We start from the raw sequence: 16,882 nt of genomic DNA, 5'->3' as shown, positions 1-16,882 counted from the left end.
GAATTAGTAGAATGAAAGAGTTTCATATTCATTCACTGTTCCCGACAGGAAAACACACGGATTAGTCGGATCTATTACCCAATCGAGCGATTCAAAGATCCATGTAACGAATCCCGAATCCTGGCGTGTCAATCAGAGCCAGACTGGAATGTTCCGGAATGTCACGATGACATCACAGTATCCTATATAGTGTGACATCACAGTATCCTATAGTGTCCACAGTATCCTATCCAAAACCGCTGACCTTTGACCTCCTGTCCTCATCCGAGCGTATACGACACACAAAGAGGCTCTTTTACGCCCCGATTGTATCCGTTTCTCTTAAAGTAGCGCTGGGCCTCTCCCACAACTGAGGGAAATCTGGGTCGCCCATTGTGCAACTTCATGGAGAAAAAGCATCATTGTTGGCTCTCTCTCTCTCTCTCTCTCTCTCTCTCTCTCTCTCTCTCTCTCTCTCTCAGCAGAGTTTGGAAACAGCAACTGTTTCCTCAAATGAACTGTGTTTGTGTGTGAGAAAGAGTGTGTGCGCTTCCAAAAGACGTGAATCCACTAGTTTACGCTGAAACAAAGCAGATGTTTTAATTGATGATGTTTTCTAACACTCAGAACTCTTCAGCAAACACTTGTTCTTAAAATAATAATTAAATGTATAATTAACTGTAGTTTAGTCATAATAACCCTGCACATCATCCAAAACATCTCTCATACGAAAATGACGCCGTCGCACTTTGTATCAAATCTTACATTTGAAACCTAAAATTATACTTCATTTTTTTTGTCCAGAAAGCTTATTTTATTTAATTTTGATCATATTTTTTAATGTAACTTTTTTTTCCTGATTTTTTTTTTTTTTTTACCTTTAAATCACTAGATTTGATCAATAAGTAATAAATAAATAGTAATTTAAGCACATTCCTCACATTCTTTCTATTTAAATTCAAAATAACTCACAATTTCAGGCATAACTCTTTTAATCCAGCTCTGAATATCTTACATTGTGTGTCTTTGCCGACCTCTTGTGGAAAAATAATAATATAAGATGATATTTCATGACTCTAGATGTCCTTATAGCTGTATATGAGCAAATGTGCTGTTCCTCTGGGTCCTAAAGCCGGTTCACTTCAGTCTGCACTCAGATACACATGTAGACATTATAAAATGTAAGTTTTAGCATTTTTAGTTTGAATTTTGAGCATTTTTAGGTTTTTCTATGTGAACTGAATCATTCCTCGCATTCCACTCATTCCTAAGGGGGTCAAATTGACCCGAGACGGAAGGATTTGTTACTTTTTTAAATTTCAACCACAAATCTCCTCGAATCCATCAATTGTTTTTGTGTGTATTCGTGATTCAAGTGCGACAACAGTCCTGGGGTCTCGGACACTCAATTTTAAAAAATGACCCGAGGAAAGGATGAGGGTTAAAGATAAAAAGACAGATGATCTTACATAAAAACTGCAGACTATATACATAATTATACAGTTAGTTCTGGTTCTCGAATCTGATTGGCTGAGAGCCTTTTCCAGCCATGCAATATTCCACTAACATCATACAGAAACCGTTTCACAGTCCGTATCACTCCGCTCGTTCCTGCCGGATCTAAACCGGATCTAAACCGACACTGTAAACCCACTGTAATTTGACAAACACTGTTATTGTGTCACGCAATGTCGTTTTAAGAGGTTTTAGGTGAGAATGTAATTGTTTAGATCTCAAATATGCAATTGATATTATAAATGTGTAAAATATAATATTTAGCTTTTATTGCATTACACGTTTTTTTCCTCCTCACTTTAGTACTGCACTGTTCGGTGCATTTATTTGTTTTAATCAAATGTATTTGAGCTAATTGTTTTTTATTTATTTTAATCATATGGAGTTATTTGTTTAAATCAAACTTTTAGATATTTATTTTAATCAAATGTATTAATTTATTTTAATCAAATGTCTGTTATTTAAAGGTTTTATTTATTTTTTACACTGCTTCTCTCTAAACTGACACTCCCTTGTTAGATGTATTATTTATTTTAATAAAATAGTTTAATTTATTTGAATAATTCTTAATTATTTTTATGTTTTTATTTATTTATCTGATTAATTACTTATTTAAATTTGATTCAAATAATACAAATATTTAAATAATGTTAATCTTATTTTTATTTTTTTTACATTGCTTCTCTAAACTTTTCCATTGACCCTTTAGCACTCCACTCACTGTTAGTATTAATTATTATTATTATTTTTATATTATTATTTTTATCATTTTAATCAAATTTCGATGGTTTAATCTTGCTTTAGATGCCAGTGCACGAGTCTGATCTCTAGAGTGTTTGGGAGTCGGTCGCTCGTTCTGTCACATGATGATCGTCTGCCCTGTGTTTATGGGCTCTGGCGACCCAGGCCGTGACCTCTGACCTCTGGTGACACTCACACTCCTTCATCATGCCGATGTCGACGCAGCGCTTCAGACGACAGGCCTGGCAGTGGCGCCGGTTGTCTTTGGTGATGGAGCAGTTTCCGCTGAACGGGCAGGTAAAGCTCGCCTTGCGCTTCATACTGCGCCTGAGACACACACACACACAGATGAAGAGCGTTAGAAATCACTGACTAGTACTGTACGAGTCAATCTGGTAGATGAAAACAACATATTAGATAAAAAGACAACATGCAAGAGACATGGTGAAGCTGAGACGCAATTGAACATCTTACATTCGAGGAAATGACACTCTAATGAACGAGTTGGTCACGATAACAAGGACTTTATTCATATTTTTAATTTATAATAAATAAAAAAAAGTGTATAACATCATGTATTTTTCTAATCCATAAATATAAAATACATAATGAATATAAATTGTTATTAATTGTTTATATTCATGCAAATTTTAAATATAAATGAATTTAATATAATACAATATTTAAGAAACGTATATAATAAGTGTGTGTAATATATATATATATATATATATATATATATATATACACATGGTGGGCAAGAGAGCTCAACGCGCAGCAACTGAAGAAAACACATGCAAATAAATAAAAAAACACCCACAAATTAAGAAAACATCTTCATCAGTTTCACAACACACGTGTGATCCAAACACTCATAACACAACCAAACACAGAAACACACTGCAGATATCACAGACCACAGCGGAAATGTTCCAGGGGAGATTTACATTTTTATGACATACAACTTGTATACAATATACAACATGTATTGACAATATGTTCAATGTCATCAGAATACAAATGAGAAAAAAACAATGAGCTGAAAACTCAAATAAATAAATAACTAAAAAAGATAGAGAAAAAGAACACGAGGGAAAGATATGAATCTATATCAGTTACACTTGTACAGATTTGTTCATGTTATGTTTAAATTTTCATAAAGAAAAGTTTCATAAGAAATGTTAGGTTATGTAGGGTCCAAAGTTTTAAAGTTGAGACAGTCACACACAGATATATAACGTATATTTTAAAAGGTTTTTTTTGTAAAAAACAAACAAACAAAAAAAAAACATATATATATATATATATATATATATATAAACAAAATATATATTTTTTAAAAAAAATTATATATATACACATATATATATATATATATATATATTTATTTATTTGCAGCCGTTATGTTAACAGCATTATATTTTTTCGCTATATTATACGTCTTTATTATATTTCATCACTTATTTGGTTCCCCTGGAAACATTTCCGCTGTGGTCTGTGATATCTGCAGTGTGTTTCTGTGTTTGGTTGTGTTATGAGTGTTTGGATCACACTTGTGTTGTGAAACTGATGAAGATGTTTTCTTAATTTGTGGGTGTTTTTCTTCTATTTGCATGTGTTTTCTTCAGTTGCTGCGTGTTGGGCTCTCTCGCCCACTGTGTGTGTATATGTATATATATATATATATATATATATATATATATATATATATACACACACACACACACACTATATATATACATATTCTTCTAATCCATAAATATATAAAATGTTATATATGTATTGTATTAAAATCATATATACTCTGATTCATATATACTATAATATTTTAAATTGTATGTTATACATAAATTAGAAACATATCTCATATATTGGTATTATATATTATTGGATTGAACCAGTAAACTACAGAAACCTTCATTTCTGTCCATACACCAGTACATGCCACCATAAAAGTTCATATTTACACAAAAAAATCTACATATGTATATACATATATCCATATATCATCTGTAAACACACATAAACAAACCATTTGATCAGAGCAAAAGAGCCAGACCGGTTTTGACGGTGACAGAGAAAGAAAACTGGGAGATTATTATAAATGCTGGTTGTTAATACGTCACTGGTTAAAACTAATTTTTTTTATTATAAACACTCAAGATGCTCCAATCAGGACATTTACAGTCGATCAAGCCTTAAATAAGCTCTCTGTTAACCCCTCACACCCTGAAGGTTTTCTATCAAATGAGACCATGTACTTGATGATATCTTGTTTTTTTGTAAAGGAAATGGATTTTGATCTTGTTTGGAGGTTCTTATGTTACATCGCTGTAATTTGTTTTGTTATTCAGGCTTGCCATGATTACTATTATAAAGCATACATGACAAGTCATAAAATCCAGTTTGGACTCGTTCACAAATCATGTGAACTGTGATATCTCAAAGCAATTGAAAAGAACTTCTTACATGTGTAAACACCACAAATCATAAAATATTTATAATTACATAGAACAAGTAACAAGATCCTGGCTGATGAGTGATGATCTTCCAGCGCTGGTAAATCCAGACCTGTCAATCTGAGCGATCTGTCCAATCCAAGCGTGTTCTAGCTGTAAAACAGTGTCTGATTGGTCTCTACCATAGACTGTAAAGAAATATGGGCGTAGTGTGCGTGACGCCACCCGTAGTGTTTCTGAAGAGCGTTTCTGAAGCCCAAAGTGGGCGGAGCCGGCCGTCGCCATCTTGGCCGCGCGTCACTCCCGGATAAACGAAAATGTGCAGCGAGGCGGATTAGCCGAGGTGACGTGACGCTAACAGACAGCAGACAAACAGCTAGTAGTGACATCAGCGCCAATCCACCTGTCACTCAAGTGGCCACGCCCTTAATTATGCAGAACTTTAAGGCTTAATATAATTTAAACGGATGAGTTATAAAAAACATTCACCCCCTCACAGTCGTCATGAAGGGCAAGATTAGCTATATAGACCAAAACCAGTTTTTGTACCAGACTGTAAACATGTTTATTTCTGCTGTAAAGTTGGGCATTTTAACATTGGGATCTAGGCTTATACACTGAGAATTTTAATTTGGGCTGAAAACATGACCTCAGTCTTGTCTTCATTTAGAAAGAGGAAATTTTGGGCTAGCCATGCTTTAACCTCTTCTAAGCATAGCAGAAGAGAATTTATCGCAACAGGGTTGTTTCTCTTGATTGGAATATAAATCTGGGTGTCGTCCACGTAAAAATGAAATGATACACCATGTTTCCTTAGAATTGCGCCCAGAGCAGCGCTCGAGACGAACGGCGTCCTATCGTACTGGGGATGACAGAATATGTGTTTAGGACGAACAGATATATTCTCTAGGATGCAAGACATTTTTGTATGTGTGTTCATTTATTACTAGCCTATTAAGGTAACTTAAAAGTTAAAAGGCCAAAATTAACCGACCAAGCGCTGACTACAACGGAGCGCGTCTTCTCACGCTGTTACTATTGTTACTATAACCGGCTACTCACCCGGAGACTTGTTTCGTGGTACATCTATCACATGGCTTATTTTCACAGACGAAAACGAGACGATAACTAAATAAAAACTAGTTTTGAATGACAAAAACTATGACGAAAATCTATTGACATTTTCGTCAACGAATAAAAACTAGACAAAAATGTTAGATAGTGATGATTTGGGAAGCGATCAAGTCAGAACTGATGTCCTGCGTTTGTGGTAGATGCGCACATTTGTACTGTAACGTGCTGATGCACATACACACCTATACAGCGCGTGAGTAGGCCTCCTGAATTGAGCTCTCTTTCATGTCCGAATGGACAGATACACACAACATTATGTCGAAATGTCCATTTTGGAGAGTAATCACGTAAACTATGTTGGTTATGTCTTAAACAGTTTTGAGTGTATCGGATGTGCATCAGTGCATTGGACATGATCCGATGTCTTAAAGTGACAGTGGGTAATAAACCTAATGCGGTCTGTGTCCTTAAGATTGACCAAGCAACAAAAGAACAAGAGAAAAGCATTCACTGCTCGTTAATAGCTCTAATAAGGATTCATTATATTTAATTCATACAAATAAATATGTCTGCTGCTTGAAAGAATAAAGAATGATGATATTTTTGAGATATGTAGTCACCAGTATTTATTTATTTTTTAATCCAACCAACTAAACCAACTCAAAAACGTTTTGAGCTGTATGTATTTTTCTCTTAATTTTCGTATATGTAAAAAAAAAAAAAAAAAAATTTGTTCTGCATGAATACAAAAAAGCATTTAACTCCTGTTATTTTTTATTAAATCTGTTTTTTACTTGTTTACAGATAACTACTTTGAATGGAGCTAGATAAATATAATAATATATATCATAAACATGTTTTTATTATGTGACTATTAACAACTAACAACTATAGATGATAATAACAAAGTACAGAAACAACATGTTTATTTTGGGACAGTTGACATTCACTTTAGGACGGTTCAAATTGTTTTTCAGGACGGTTCCAGGACGGAGGTGAAAAACGTTAGTCTGGAGCCCTGGCCCAGAGGTAGCATGTAGAGAGAAAATAGAGAAGGGGCCAAAGTAATCGCATTCATGTACCCTCACTAGGCCTATTAAAATCCATTTTGTAGTTGTCTATCGTCCACCAGGTCAACTTGGCAGTTTCTTGGAGGAGCTTGATGTGCTACTCTCATCCTTCCCGGAGGATGGTGGTACTCTCGTAGTTCTTGGAGATGTCAACATCCACCTAGAAAAACCTCAGGCTGCTGATTTCCACACTCTGCTTGCCTCATTCGACCTCAAACGAGTATATACTGCGGCTACTCACAGATCAGGAAACCATTAGACCTCATTTACACGTGCTACTGCTCCACTGACCATACACTGGTCACTCCACTGAACACCTCAGATCACTTCATCCTCACTTTCAACATCAACCTGGATCAGGACACAACACACACTCCTCCACAGGTAACCTTTCGGCAAAACCTACGCTCTCACTCATTTGCCTATCCTCTCTGGTCTCATCCACACTTCCTCCACCTGATCAGCTCTCGACACTAGATACTAACAGCGCAACCGAAACTCTTTTCTCCACTTTAACCTCCTGCTTGGACAACTTCTGCCCCCTTTCCTCCAGGCCAGCCCGCGCCACACCCTCTGCCCCCTGGTTATCTGATGTTCTCCGCGAATCGAAATATCCTACTGACCTTGGTCTTTATCGATCCCTCCTCTCTTCCTTCTCTGCTAATATCTCTACTGCTAAAATGACTTACTATCACAACAAAATGGACAATTCTTCTGACTCTTGCATGCTTTTCAAAACCTTCTCTTCTCTTCTCAACCCTCCTCCATCAACCCTAACAGCGGACGATTTTCCCACATTCTTCATAAATAAAACAACCACCATCAGCGGCCAATTTACCACACCACAAACTGACACACACATCTTTGCAAGCTAACACACCCATTCTACCCTCCTTATCTCTGCTTTCAGAGGCAGAAGTCTCCAAACTCCTCCTTTCCAATCACCTACTACCTGTCCGCTTGATCCTATTCCCACTCATCTACTTCAAGCTATTTCTTCCTCAGTTGTGCCCGCACTCACACACATCAACAACACCTCTCTTCACACGAGCACCCTTCCCACAGCAATTAAGCAGGCTCGGGTAACCCCACTGCTTAAGAAACCCACAATAAATCCAGCACATCTGGAAAATTACAGACCAGTATCTCTTCTTCCATTCGTCGCGAAAACACTCGAACGAGTTGTTTTCAACCAGATCTCTTCCTTTCTTACACAGAACAACCTCCTGGACAACAACCAGTCTGGTTTCAAAAGCAGACACTCAATTGAGATGATCCTGCTTTATCTTGACACAGTCAACCACCAGATACTCCTGTCAATTTTAAAGACTAAGGGCATCTCGGGAACTGCACTCAAGTGGTTCAAGTCTTAACTCTTAGTAGGTCCTTCAGGGTGTCGTGGAGGGGCGAGGTGTCCAAGACCCAACATCTAGCTACTGGAGTGCCTCAGGGCTCAGTGCTGGGACCACTTCTCTTCTCCATCTACATGTCATCACTAGATCTGTCATTCAGAAACATGGTTTATTCCATCACTGTTATCATCTAGCTACTGGAGTGCCTCAGGGCTCAGTGCTGGGACCACTTCTCTTCTCCATCTACATGACATCACTAGATCTGTCATTCAGAAACATGGTTTATCCCATCACTGTTATCATCTAGCTACTGGAGTGCCTCAGGGCTCAGTGCTGGGACCGCTGCTCTTCTACATCTACATGTCATCACTAGGATCTGTCATTCAGAAACATGGTTTATCCCATCACTGTTATCATCTAGCTACTGGAGTGCCTCAGGGCTCAGTGCTGGGACCGCTTCTCTTCCCCATCTACATGACATCACTAGATCTGTCATTCAGAAACATGGTTTATTCCATCACTGTTATCATCTAGCTACTGGAGTGCCTCAGGGCTCAGTGCTGGGACCGCTTCTCTTCTCCATCTACATGTCATCACTAGATCTGTCATTCAGAAACATGGTTTATCCCATCACTGTTATCATCTAGCTACTGGAGTGCCTCAGGGCTCAGTGCTGGGACCGCTTCTCTTCTCCATCTACATGTCATCACTAGATCTGTCATTCAGGAACATGGTTTATCCCATCACTGTTATCATCTAGCTACTGGAGTGCCTCAGGGCTCAGTGCTGGGACCGCTTCTCTTCTCCATCTACATGTCATAACTAGATCTGTCATTCAGAAACATGGTTTATCCCATCACTGTTATCATCTAGCTACTGGAGTGCCTCAGGGCTCAGTGCTGGGACCGCTGCTCTTCTCCATCTACATGTCATCACTAGGATCTGTCATTCAGAAACATGGTTTATCCCATCACTGTTATCATCTAGCTACTGGAGTGCCTCAGGGCTCAGTGCTGGGACCGCTGCTCTTCTACATCTACATGTCATCACTAGGATCTGTCATTCAGAAACATGGTTTATCCCATCACTGTTATCATCTAGCTACTGGAGTGCCTCAGGGCTCAGTGCTGGGACCGCTTCTCTTCTCCATCTACATGTCATCACTAGATCTGTCATTCAGGAACATGGTTTATCCCATCACTGTTATCATCTAGCTACTGGAGTGCCTCAGGGCTCAGTGCTGGGACCGCTTCTCTTCTCCATCTACATGTCATCACTAGTGTCTGTCATTCAGGAACATGGTTTATCCCATCACTGTTATCATCTAGCTACTGGAGTGCCTCAGGGCTCAGTGCTGGGACCGCTTCTCTTCTCCATCTACATGTCATCACTAGATCTGTCATTCAGGAACATGGTTTATCCCATCACTGTTATCATCTAGCTACTGGAGTGCCTCAGGGCTCAGTGCTGGGACCGCTTCTCTTCTCCATCTACAGGTCATCACTAGGATATGTCATTCAGAAACATGGTTTATCCCATCACTGTTATCATCTAGCTACTGGAGAGCCTCAGGGCTCAGTGCTGGGACCGCTTCTCTTCTCCATCTACATGTCAACACTAGGATATGTCATTCAGAAACATGGTTTATCCCATCACTGTTATCATCTAGCTACTGGAGTGCCTCAGGGCTCAGTGCTGGGACCGCTTCTCTTCTCCATCTACAGGTCATCACTAGGATATGTCATTCAGAAACATGGTTTATCCCATCACTGTTATCATCTAGCTACTGGAGAGCCTCAGGGCTCAGTGCTGGGACCGCTTCTCTTCTCCATCTACATGTCAACACTAGGATATGTCATTCAGAAACATGGTTTATCCCATCACTGTTATCATCTAGCTACTGGAGTGCCTCAGGGCTCAGTGCTGGGACCGCTTCTCTTCTCCATCTACAGGTCATCACTAGGATCTGTCATTCAGAAACATGGTTTATCCCATCACTGTTATCATCTAGCTACTGGAGTGCCTCAGGGCTCAGTGCTGGGACCGCTTCTCTTCTCCATCTACATGTCCTCACTAGATCTGTCATTCAGGAACATGGTTTATCCCATCACTGTTATCATCTAGCTACTGGAGTGCCTCAGGGCTCAGTGCTGGGACCACTTCTCTTCTCCATCTACATGTCCTCACTAGATCTGTCATTCAGGAACATGGTTTATCCCATCACTGTTATCATCTAGCTACTGGAGTGCCTCAGGGCTCAGTGCTGGGACCACTTCTCTTCTCCATCTACATGTCATCACTAGATCTGTCATTCAGGAACATGGTTTATCCCATCACTGTTATCATCTAGCTACTGGAGTGCCTCAGGGCTCAGTGCTGGGACCACTTCTCTTCTCCATCTACATGTCATCATTAGTGTCTGTCATTCAGAAACATGGTTTATCCCATCACTGTTATCATCTAGCTACTGGAGTGCCTCAGGGCTCAGTGCTGGGACCACTTCTCTTCTCCATCTACATGTCATCACTAGGATCTGTCATTCAGGAACATGGTTTATCCCATCACTGTTATCATCTAGCTACTGGAGTGCCTCAGGGCTCAGTGCTGGGACCGCTTCTCTTCTCCATCTACATGTCATCACTAGTGTCTGTCATTCAGAAACATGGTTTATCCCATCACTGTTATCATCTAGCTACTGGAGTGCCTCAGGGCTCAGTGCTGGGACCACTTCTCTTCTCCATCTACATGTCATCACTAGGATCTGTCATTCAGGAACATGGTTTATCCCATCACTGTTATCATCTAGCTACTGGAGTGCCTCAGGGCTCAGTGCTGGGACCGCTTCTCTTCTCCATCTACATGTCATCACTGGGATATGTCATTCAGAAACATGGTTTATCCCATCACTGTTATCATCTAGCTACTGGAGTGCCTCAGGGCTCAGTGCTGGGACCACTTCTCTTCTCCATCTACATGTCATCACTAAGATCTGTCATTCAGAAATATGGCTTTTCCTATCACTGCTACACTGATGACATGCAACTCTACCTCTCATTCCAGCCGGATGATCCGACGGTAGCTGTGGTAAACTGCGATCGGTTCGTGAGATCGGCCAAATTAAGTGACTTCCGATCGAGCCATTGAATATGATTATCAGCAGATTCCGATCGATCAGAGCATCCCTAATAAATAGCTTTACATTTATGCATTTGACAGATGCTTTACAAAGCACATAAGGTTCATGTGTTCACCGGGAATCAAACCCATGACCAAAACTGAGGAAAATGAGGATCTGCTCCAGTATTCAATGCATAGGTCACTCCAAAAACATCTAAATCAGTAATTCACAGAAACAAACGTGCTTGAAAGAGAGAAGGGTGCCATCTGACAGACACCTGAAGATCTTTTCATCCTCAACATGTGCTTCCCACACTGATCTAGAACACAGTGGATATTTAAGTGGATGCATGACGGAAAACAGGATTTTTCCTCATTTTTATTATGAATAGTGAATGGCCATTAGCTCATTAACATATGTACGACCCTTTGTCTACCTATTTTTATTTTTTCCCAAAATTGCGGGGTTTTTTCTCTCCAAAGTGTTTCTGGATTCAGTTTCTCTCCCCCATTTGAATTATTCTGGAGTCCATTTTACAGCATGTCTTATCCAGATGCGATGTGATAAGATTCCAGCGACAAGCTGTCAACAGCAGATGTGACGACTGAATGAATAACATTTCGCGTTTTACTGTAAATAAAAAAAATTGATTGGATTCTGTGTTTCCGTTAGTGTATTCATAGGGCTCTACATATGACTGGCAACTTGATGGACATCATGGTGAAATACGCTAGAATAAAGAGGTCAGCCAATCATAGCACAGATATATAGGCAGGGTTTGAAATTAACACTCACCAACTCAACAAATGCGTGCTAAAATCATCTGTGGTTGGAAACACTGTCGAATCACGAGCCAATTTGGTGTGTTACCATGTTTACTCCGCTTGCTGGGGAAGTTCGAGTGCAAGACAAATCTGTGCATATTTAGCGCAAATACTCGTGAGTCATCATGATATATTAAATATAGTGTATTGTGCAGAATCTGCTCATATCTGGCTCACTTGAACACACGTCACTACACAACAAAAAACGGCGCACTTGTTCATTTGTATTGAAGCAATAGCGAAGATTAAAAAGCATTTGGTGAACAGAAAATACTTATTTTCCAGCATCCTACATGTTCTCTGTGCTGTATCGATCTGTCCACCTAAAACACATGTTTTGTGATGAGGATGAAAGAGGAAGGGAGGAGATGCTGGATGACAGGGTTATGTTTGAATAAAAACTGAATGTATGAAGATCTGAATGGTCGGTAACTTAATTTAGTAGCCAAATTGGCCGGTGAGTGAAAAAGTTAATTTCAAACCCTGTATATAGGATTTGTAGGAGTCTTACAGTGCAGTAACAGTCAGGCTTAAAATGAACGAGAACAAGCAGCAACATCCCGTGTGAGGCGTGTTCCCGTCGCGACATTTTATTCCATCTCAGTCAGCGACTATATCGAGGCGCGCCGTTCTCTTCCAGTAACTGCAGATGAAACAAGCTTTAAACAGTCGGCCCATTAGGTTACATAAGCAGATATTTTTCAGCATGGTCATAAAAAGCAAACGTGTAATGAGCTGCAGACAGAAGGTTCTCCAGAACCAGGAGCCCGAACCACTGACCTTTGAGAGGATTTACCGCATGAAAACGACACCGGTTCACAATAACACCAGTCATTTCACTGTCCTCACAGAAAGCAGAAGTCAATCATGCGTTTATGTTTTTATGAAGATTTCAGCTTAAATTAAAGGCAACCTGGAATATTATACACTACTGTATAGAACAGAATTTAATTGAAAACTGAAATCTTTCATAACAGTCTAAACGTCTTTACAGTCAGTTTTGATCAATTTAATGCGTCCTTGATTAATAAAAGCATTTCTTATTTAAAAAAAAATGTTTTGTTTTTAACAGCAGTGTAATGAAATATGTGAACACTAAAGAAGAGTTGGCAAAGAAACTTCTGTTGACAGATGAAGCAGAGACTATATCTATAATTCTTCATCTGACAGTTTTATATGGATAATGTTTTAATAACACTTACTCGCATGCGATAGCGAGTGGCCGTTGATGTGGTTTCCTAAGCAATGCCGTCAGCCAATCATAATTACTGACAAGCCTTAAAGGAGCCACGCCTTAAAAACGGAGAATTTCAGACAGAGGATTGAAAATAATAGTCACTTTAAGTGAACCTCAAGGAACATATTAATATTAGTGCTGGGCAACGATTAATCACATCCAAAATAAAAGTTTGTGTTTGCGTAATATATGTGTGTGTACTGTGTAGTCACGATTCGATACATGTCACGATACTGTACATATATACATTGTATTTAAATGGAAGGGAATATACAAATTCAATGGTGTGAAAAAAAAATATACCATGGTATCTTTGAAAGCACCGTATAAACACCATTGTTTATGAATTTCAGCTCCCTGGTAAATATATCAAAATACTGCTGATTATTATATGAGACTGTATTATGGCAATAGCTTACCTTACAGTAACATTCAAATACTGATGGATATGTTCCAGCTTTAAACCACAGTGTGTTTTGCACTGAAACTCAAACTTTGCATAAAAGCAGTGTGGAGTTACAGTGGTGCAAAGATGATGCATGAATTTTGTGTTTGTTTTTTGTTTGCTTTTTGAATGCATGTTTTTTTTTTTTAATAATGCTTTTGTATGCATGTTTTGTCGTATGCATGTTTTTTACAAATTTTGTATGCATGTTTTTTTTTTATGTTTGTTTATGCATGCTTTTATTTTTTATGTTTTTATATTAGGGGTGTAACGAGACCCTCATGTCACGATTCGATACATATCACGATACTGAACTCACGATATTATTGTGATACTCCAAGACTTATGATAAAAGATTAACAAAAAATGTTGATTAAAATGCTAAATGTGATATTACACTGTGTGTGTGTGAATGAATATTCTTGGACTTGGTGTTGAAACCCAAAGCACAGGACAATAGAGACGCCAGAATAACAATATTCATGATTCTGAAGCTGAAAATACTGAATTATTTTAGATGAATATGATTGTACTCTGACTAGATATATTTAAAATAAAGTAGGACACTTTTTACTCTTTTTTTTTAAGTTTAGTGAAATGTTTATTTTGGGTGAACTATCCACGATACATATATTGTTGCATTTTTGTATTGCGATATATTTTGACATGACATATTGTTACACCCCATTATACAAAATAATTATACACAGTACACACACATATATTATGTAAACACAAACCTTTATTTTGGATGCGATTAATCGTTGCCCAGCACTAATTAAAATAATTAAATCCATTAAATAAGCTAAACATGAATAGCAGCGTTATTCACCACAGTTTGTCCATGATCTGATAGCAACGGACGAGACATTTACCCGAAGAAGCCCTTGAAAAAAAAGCTGTTTTTTTTTTATATAAAAACATTTAACATTACACGTGTAGTAAAAACATTAATAAACTGAGTAAAATGACATTTTTACATACGTTTTTTTAAGAAAATATTATTTTGTCAGAAAAAGACATTTTGTTGCCTGGGGTCGAACCGCGCACAAGGGTTAAATCCAGGGCCGTACCCACCATTGCCATTATTATTGTGTTTATATATATATGATGCTCATACTAATTGTGTGTAGAGAGAAAACACTCATTCTAAGCTAATAAAAACATAACGGTTCATTATGAAAGGTCTTTATACACCACTGAAAATACAGTTATGCATGTGATATTACATTTCTGTCAACAGATCCTCCTAAATATTACACACTGCACCTTTAAAATGCTCATGTGCAGATCGGACATTATTAACCACAGAAATGTAAATCCCAGTTTTCCCATGATCTGGAGGTAACGGACGAGACGTTTACCTGAAGTAGCCCTTTTTGTTTTGTTTTATAAAAACCCATTTAAAAAATATTTATTTATTTATTTTATATAAATGTAAAAAATACAATCAATCCTCTAAAAATTTAAAAAATGTGTAGTAAAAACATTAATAAACTGAGTAAAATTACATTTGTTTAAAAATATTTTTTTTGTTTTTGTTACAAAATTACATTTGGTAAACCGAGTGTAAACCGCAAACGAACCGCGCACAAGGGTTAAAAATCTATTCAAAAATAGCATTATTCACCACAGAACTGTAAATCCCAGTTTTCCCATAATCTGGTGGTAACGGAGGAGACGTTTACCTGAAGAAGCCCTTGGAAAGCTGGAAGCTGTTTTTTCTTATAAAAACTTTAAATTATTTATATAAGGCGAGACACTACAGGTGAAAAGGGTAAAATTATTAACTAGCAGAAATCACCATGAAACTTTCCCAGTTGATTGCCTACATTAAGATGAGAAAAAAATGTATTACAAGTTTAATGTAATTTAATGTTTAAATATGCAAATTAGGCCATATCTAATTAAATATGCGCTAATTTGCATATATTTTAAAAAACGAAATCTGAGTATTGGATAAAGCCAGGTTAAAAATTATTTTTTCATTGTGTTCACATATTAGATGGCAAAAAAATTATTTTAGATATCTTAATTAGATAACTAGTTTTTTTATCCTGTAAATCAGAATATTCTGTCAATAGCCTTAAAAAAATAGCCAGAGTAAAATTACATTTGTTAAAAAAAATAATATATATAGTGTGATAGTGTAAAACACAAGGGTTAAATTATTCACCACAGAAATGATAATGATAATTCCCAGTTTGTCCATGATCTGATGGTAACGGACGAGACCTGAAGAAGCCCCATTAAAAAAAAAAAAAAAAAACCCTATTAAAATATATATTTATTTATTTATTTATTTATTTATATATTTATATAAATGTAAAAAATATATAATAAATCCTAGAAAAACTGCATAAATGTGTAGTAAAAACATTAATAAACTGAGTAAAATGACTTAATTTTGTTGAATATGTTGAAAATGACATTTTGGTTAAATCCATTAGATAACGGCAGCATTCTCCACCACAGACATGCAAACCCCAGTTCGTCCCTGATCTGGTGGTAATGGTCGAGGTTTACCTGAAGAAGCCCTTGCAGCCCTCGCAGGTCATGGCGTTGAAGTGGAAACCGGAGGCTTTGTCTCCACACACTCCACAGATGCGCGGCGCGTTGCGGTCGAACTCATCGGGACCCGCCGCTGACGTGCTCACGGCCATGGCATCCATCACTGAGAACACCAGAGACACACACAGCGCGTTATTTAGAGCCAAAAAATCAATTACAAAAATACAAATATCATATAAATGCAATAAAACCAAGCAAACAAAGTCACATTATACACATTTTCTTTTAAATTAACAATCTTAAGCAGAATCTTACTAAATAAGTCCTTCGAAGACGAGAGAAGCGGTCAGAAAACACACCAAAAAAACATCTCGCACGGAGACGAGAGATCAGTGGACGAAACATTTTTACATAATACACTGCATTTATGCATTTACCAGATGCTTTTACCCACAGCAAAACATCAGCTGTTGCTTATGGAGAACGCAGACAGAAAGAGAGAGGAATATGAATAAACCAGTAACACTTTACAATAAGATAATGTATTAACTAATATC

At 37.7% G+C, this 16,882-nt stretch overlaps 1 protein-coding gene across 3 annotated transcripts in view; it reads right to left on the bottom strand.

Moving 5' to 3' along the window:
• The window catches only part of vdra (vitamin D receptor a), a 74,164-nt gene that overhangs the window by 18,672 nt on the left and 38,610 nt on the right, over positions 1–16,882 (bottom strand). For all 3 annotated transcript variants that reach the window (XM_081387110.1, XM_081387111.1, XM_081387112.1), the window contains 2 exons: positions 16,341–16,488; positions 2,432–2,562 (listed from right to left, as the gene is read on the bottom strand). In XM_081387110.1, coding sequence (XP_081243236.1) covers positions 2,432–2,562; positions 16,341–16,486 — 277 coding nt within the window. In that variant the 5' untranslated portion in view covers positions 16,487–16,488. The remainder of the gene's footprint in view (positions 1–2,431; positions 2,563–16,340; positions 16,489–16,882) is intronic.

The sequence above is a fragment of the Scardinius erythrophthalmus genome (assembly GCF_964197995.2).
Source record: "Scardinius erythrophthalmus genome assembly, chromosome: 15".
Taxonomy (NCBI): domain Eukaryota; kingdom Metazoa; phylum Chordata; class Actinopteri; order Cypriniformes; family Leuciscidae; genus Scardinius; species Scardinius erythrophthalmus.
The sequence above is the reverse complement of the archived record's forward strand: the minus strand, read 5'-3'. Positions and strand labels throughout refer to the sequence as shown.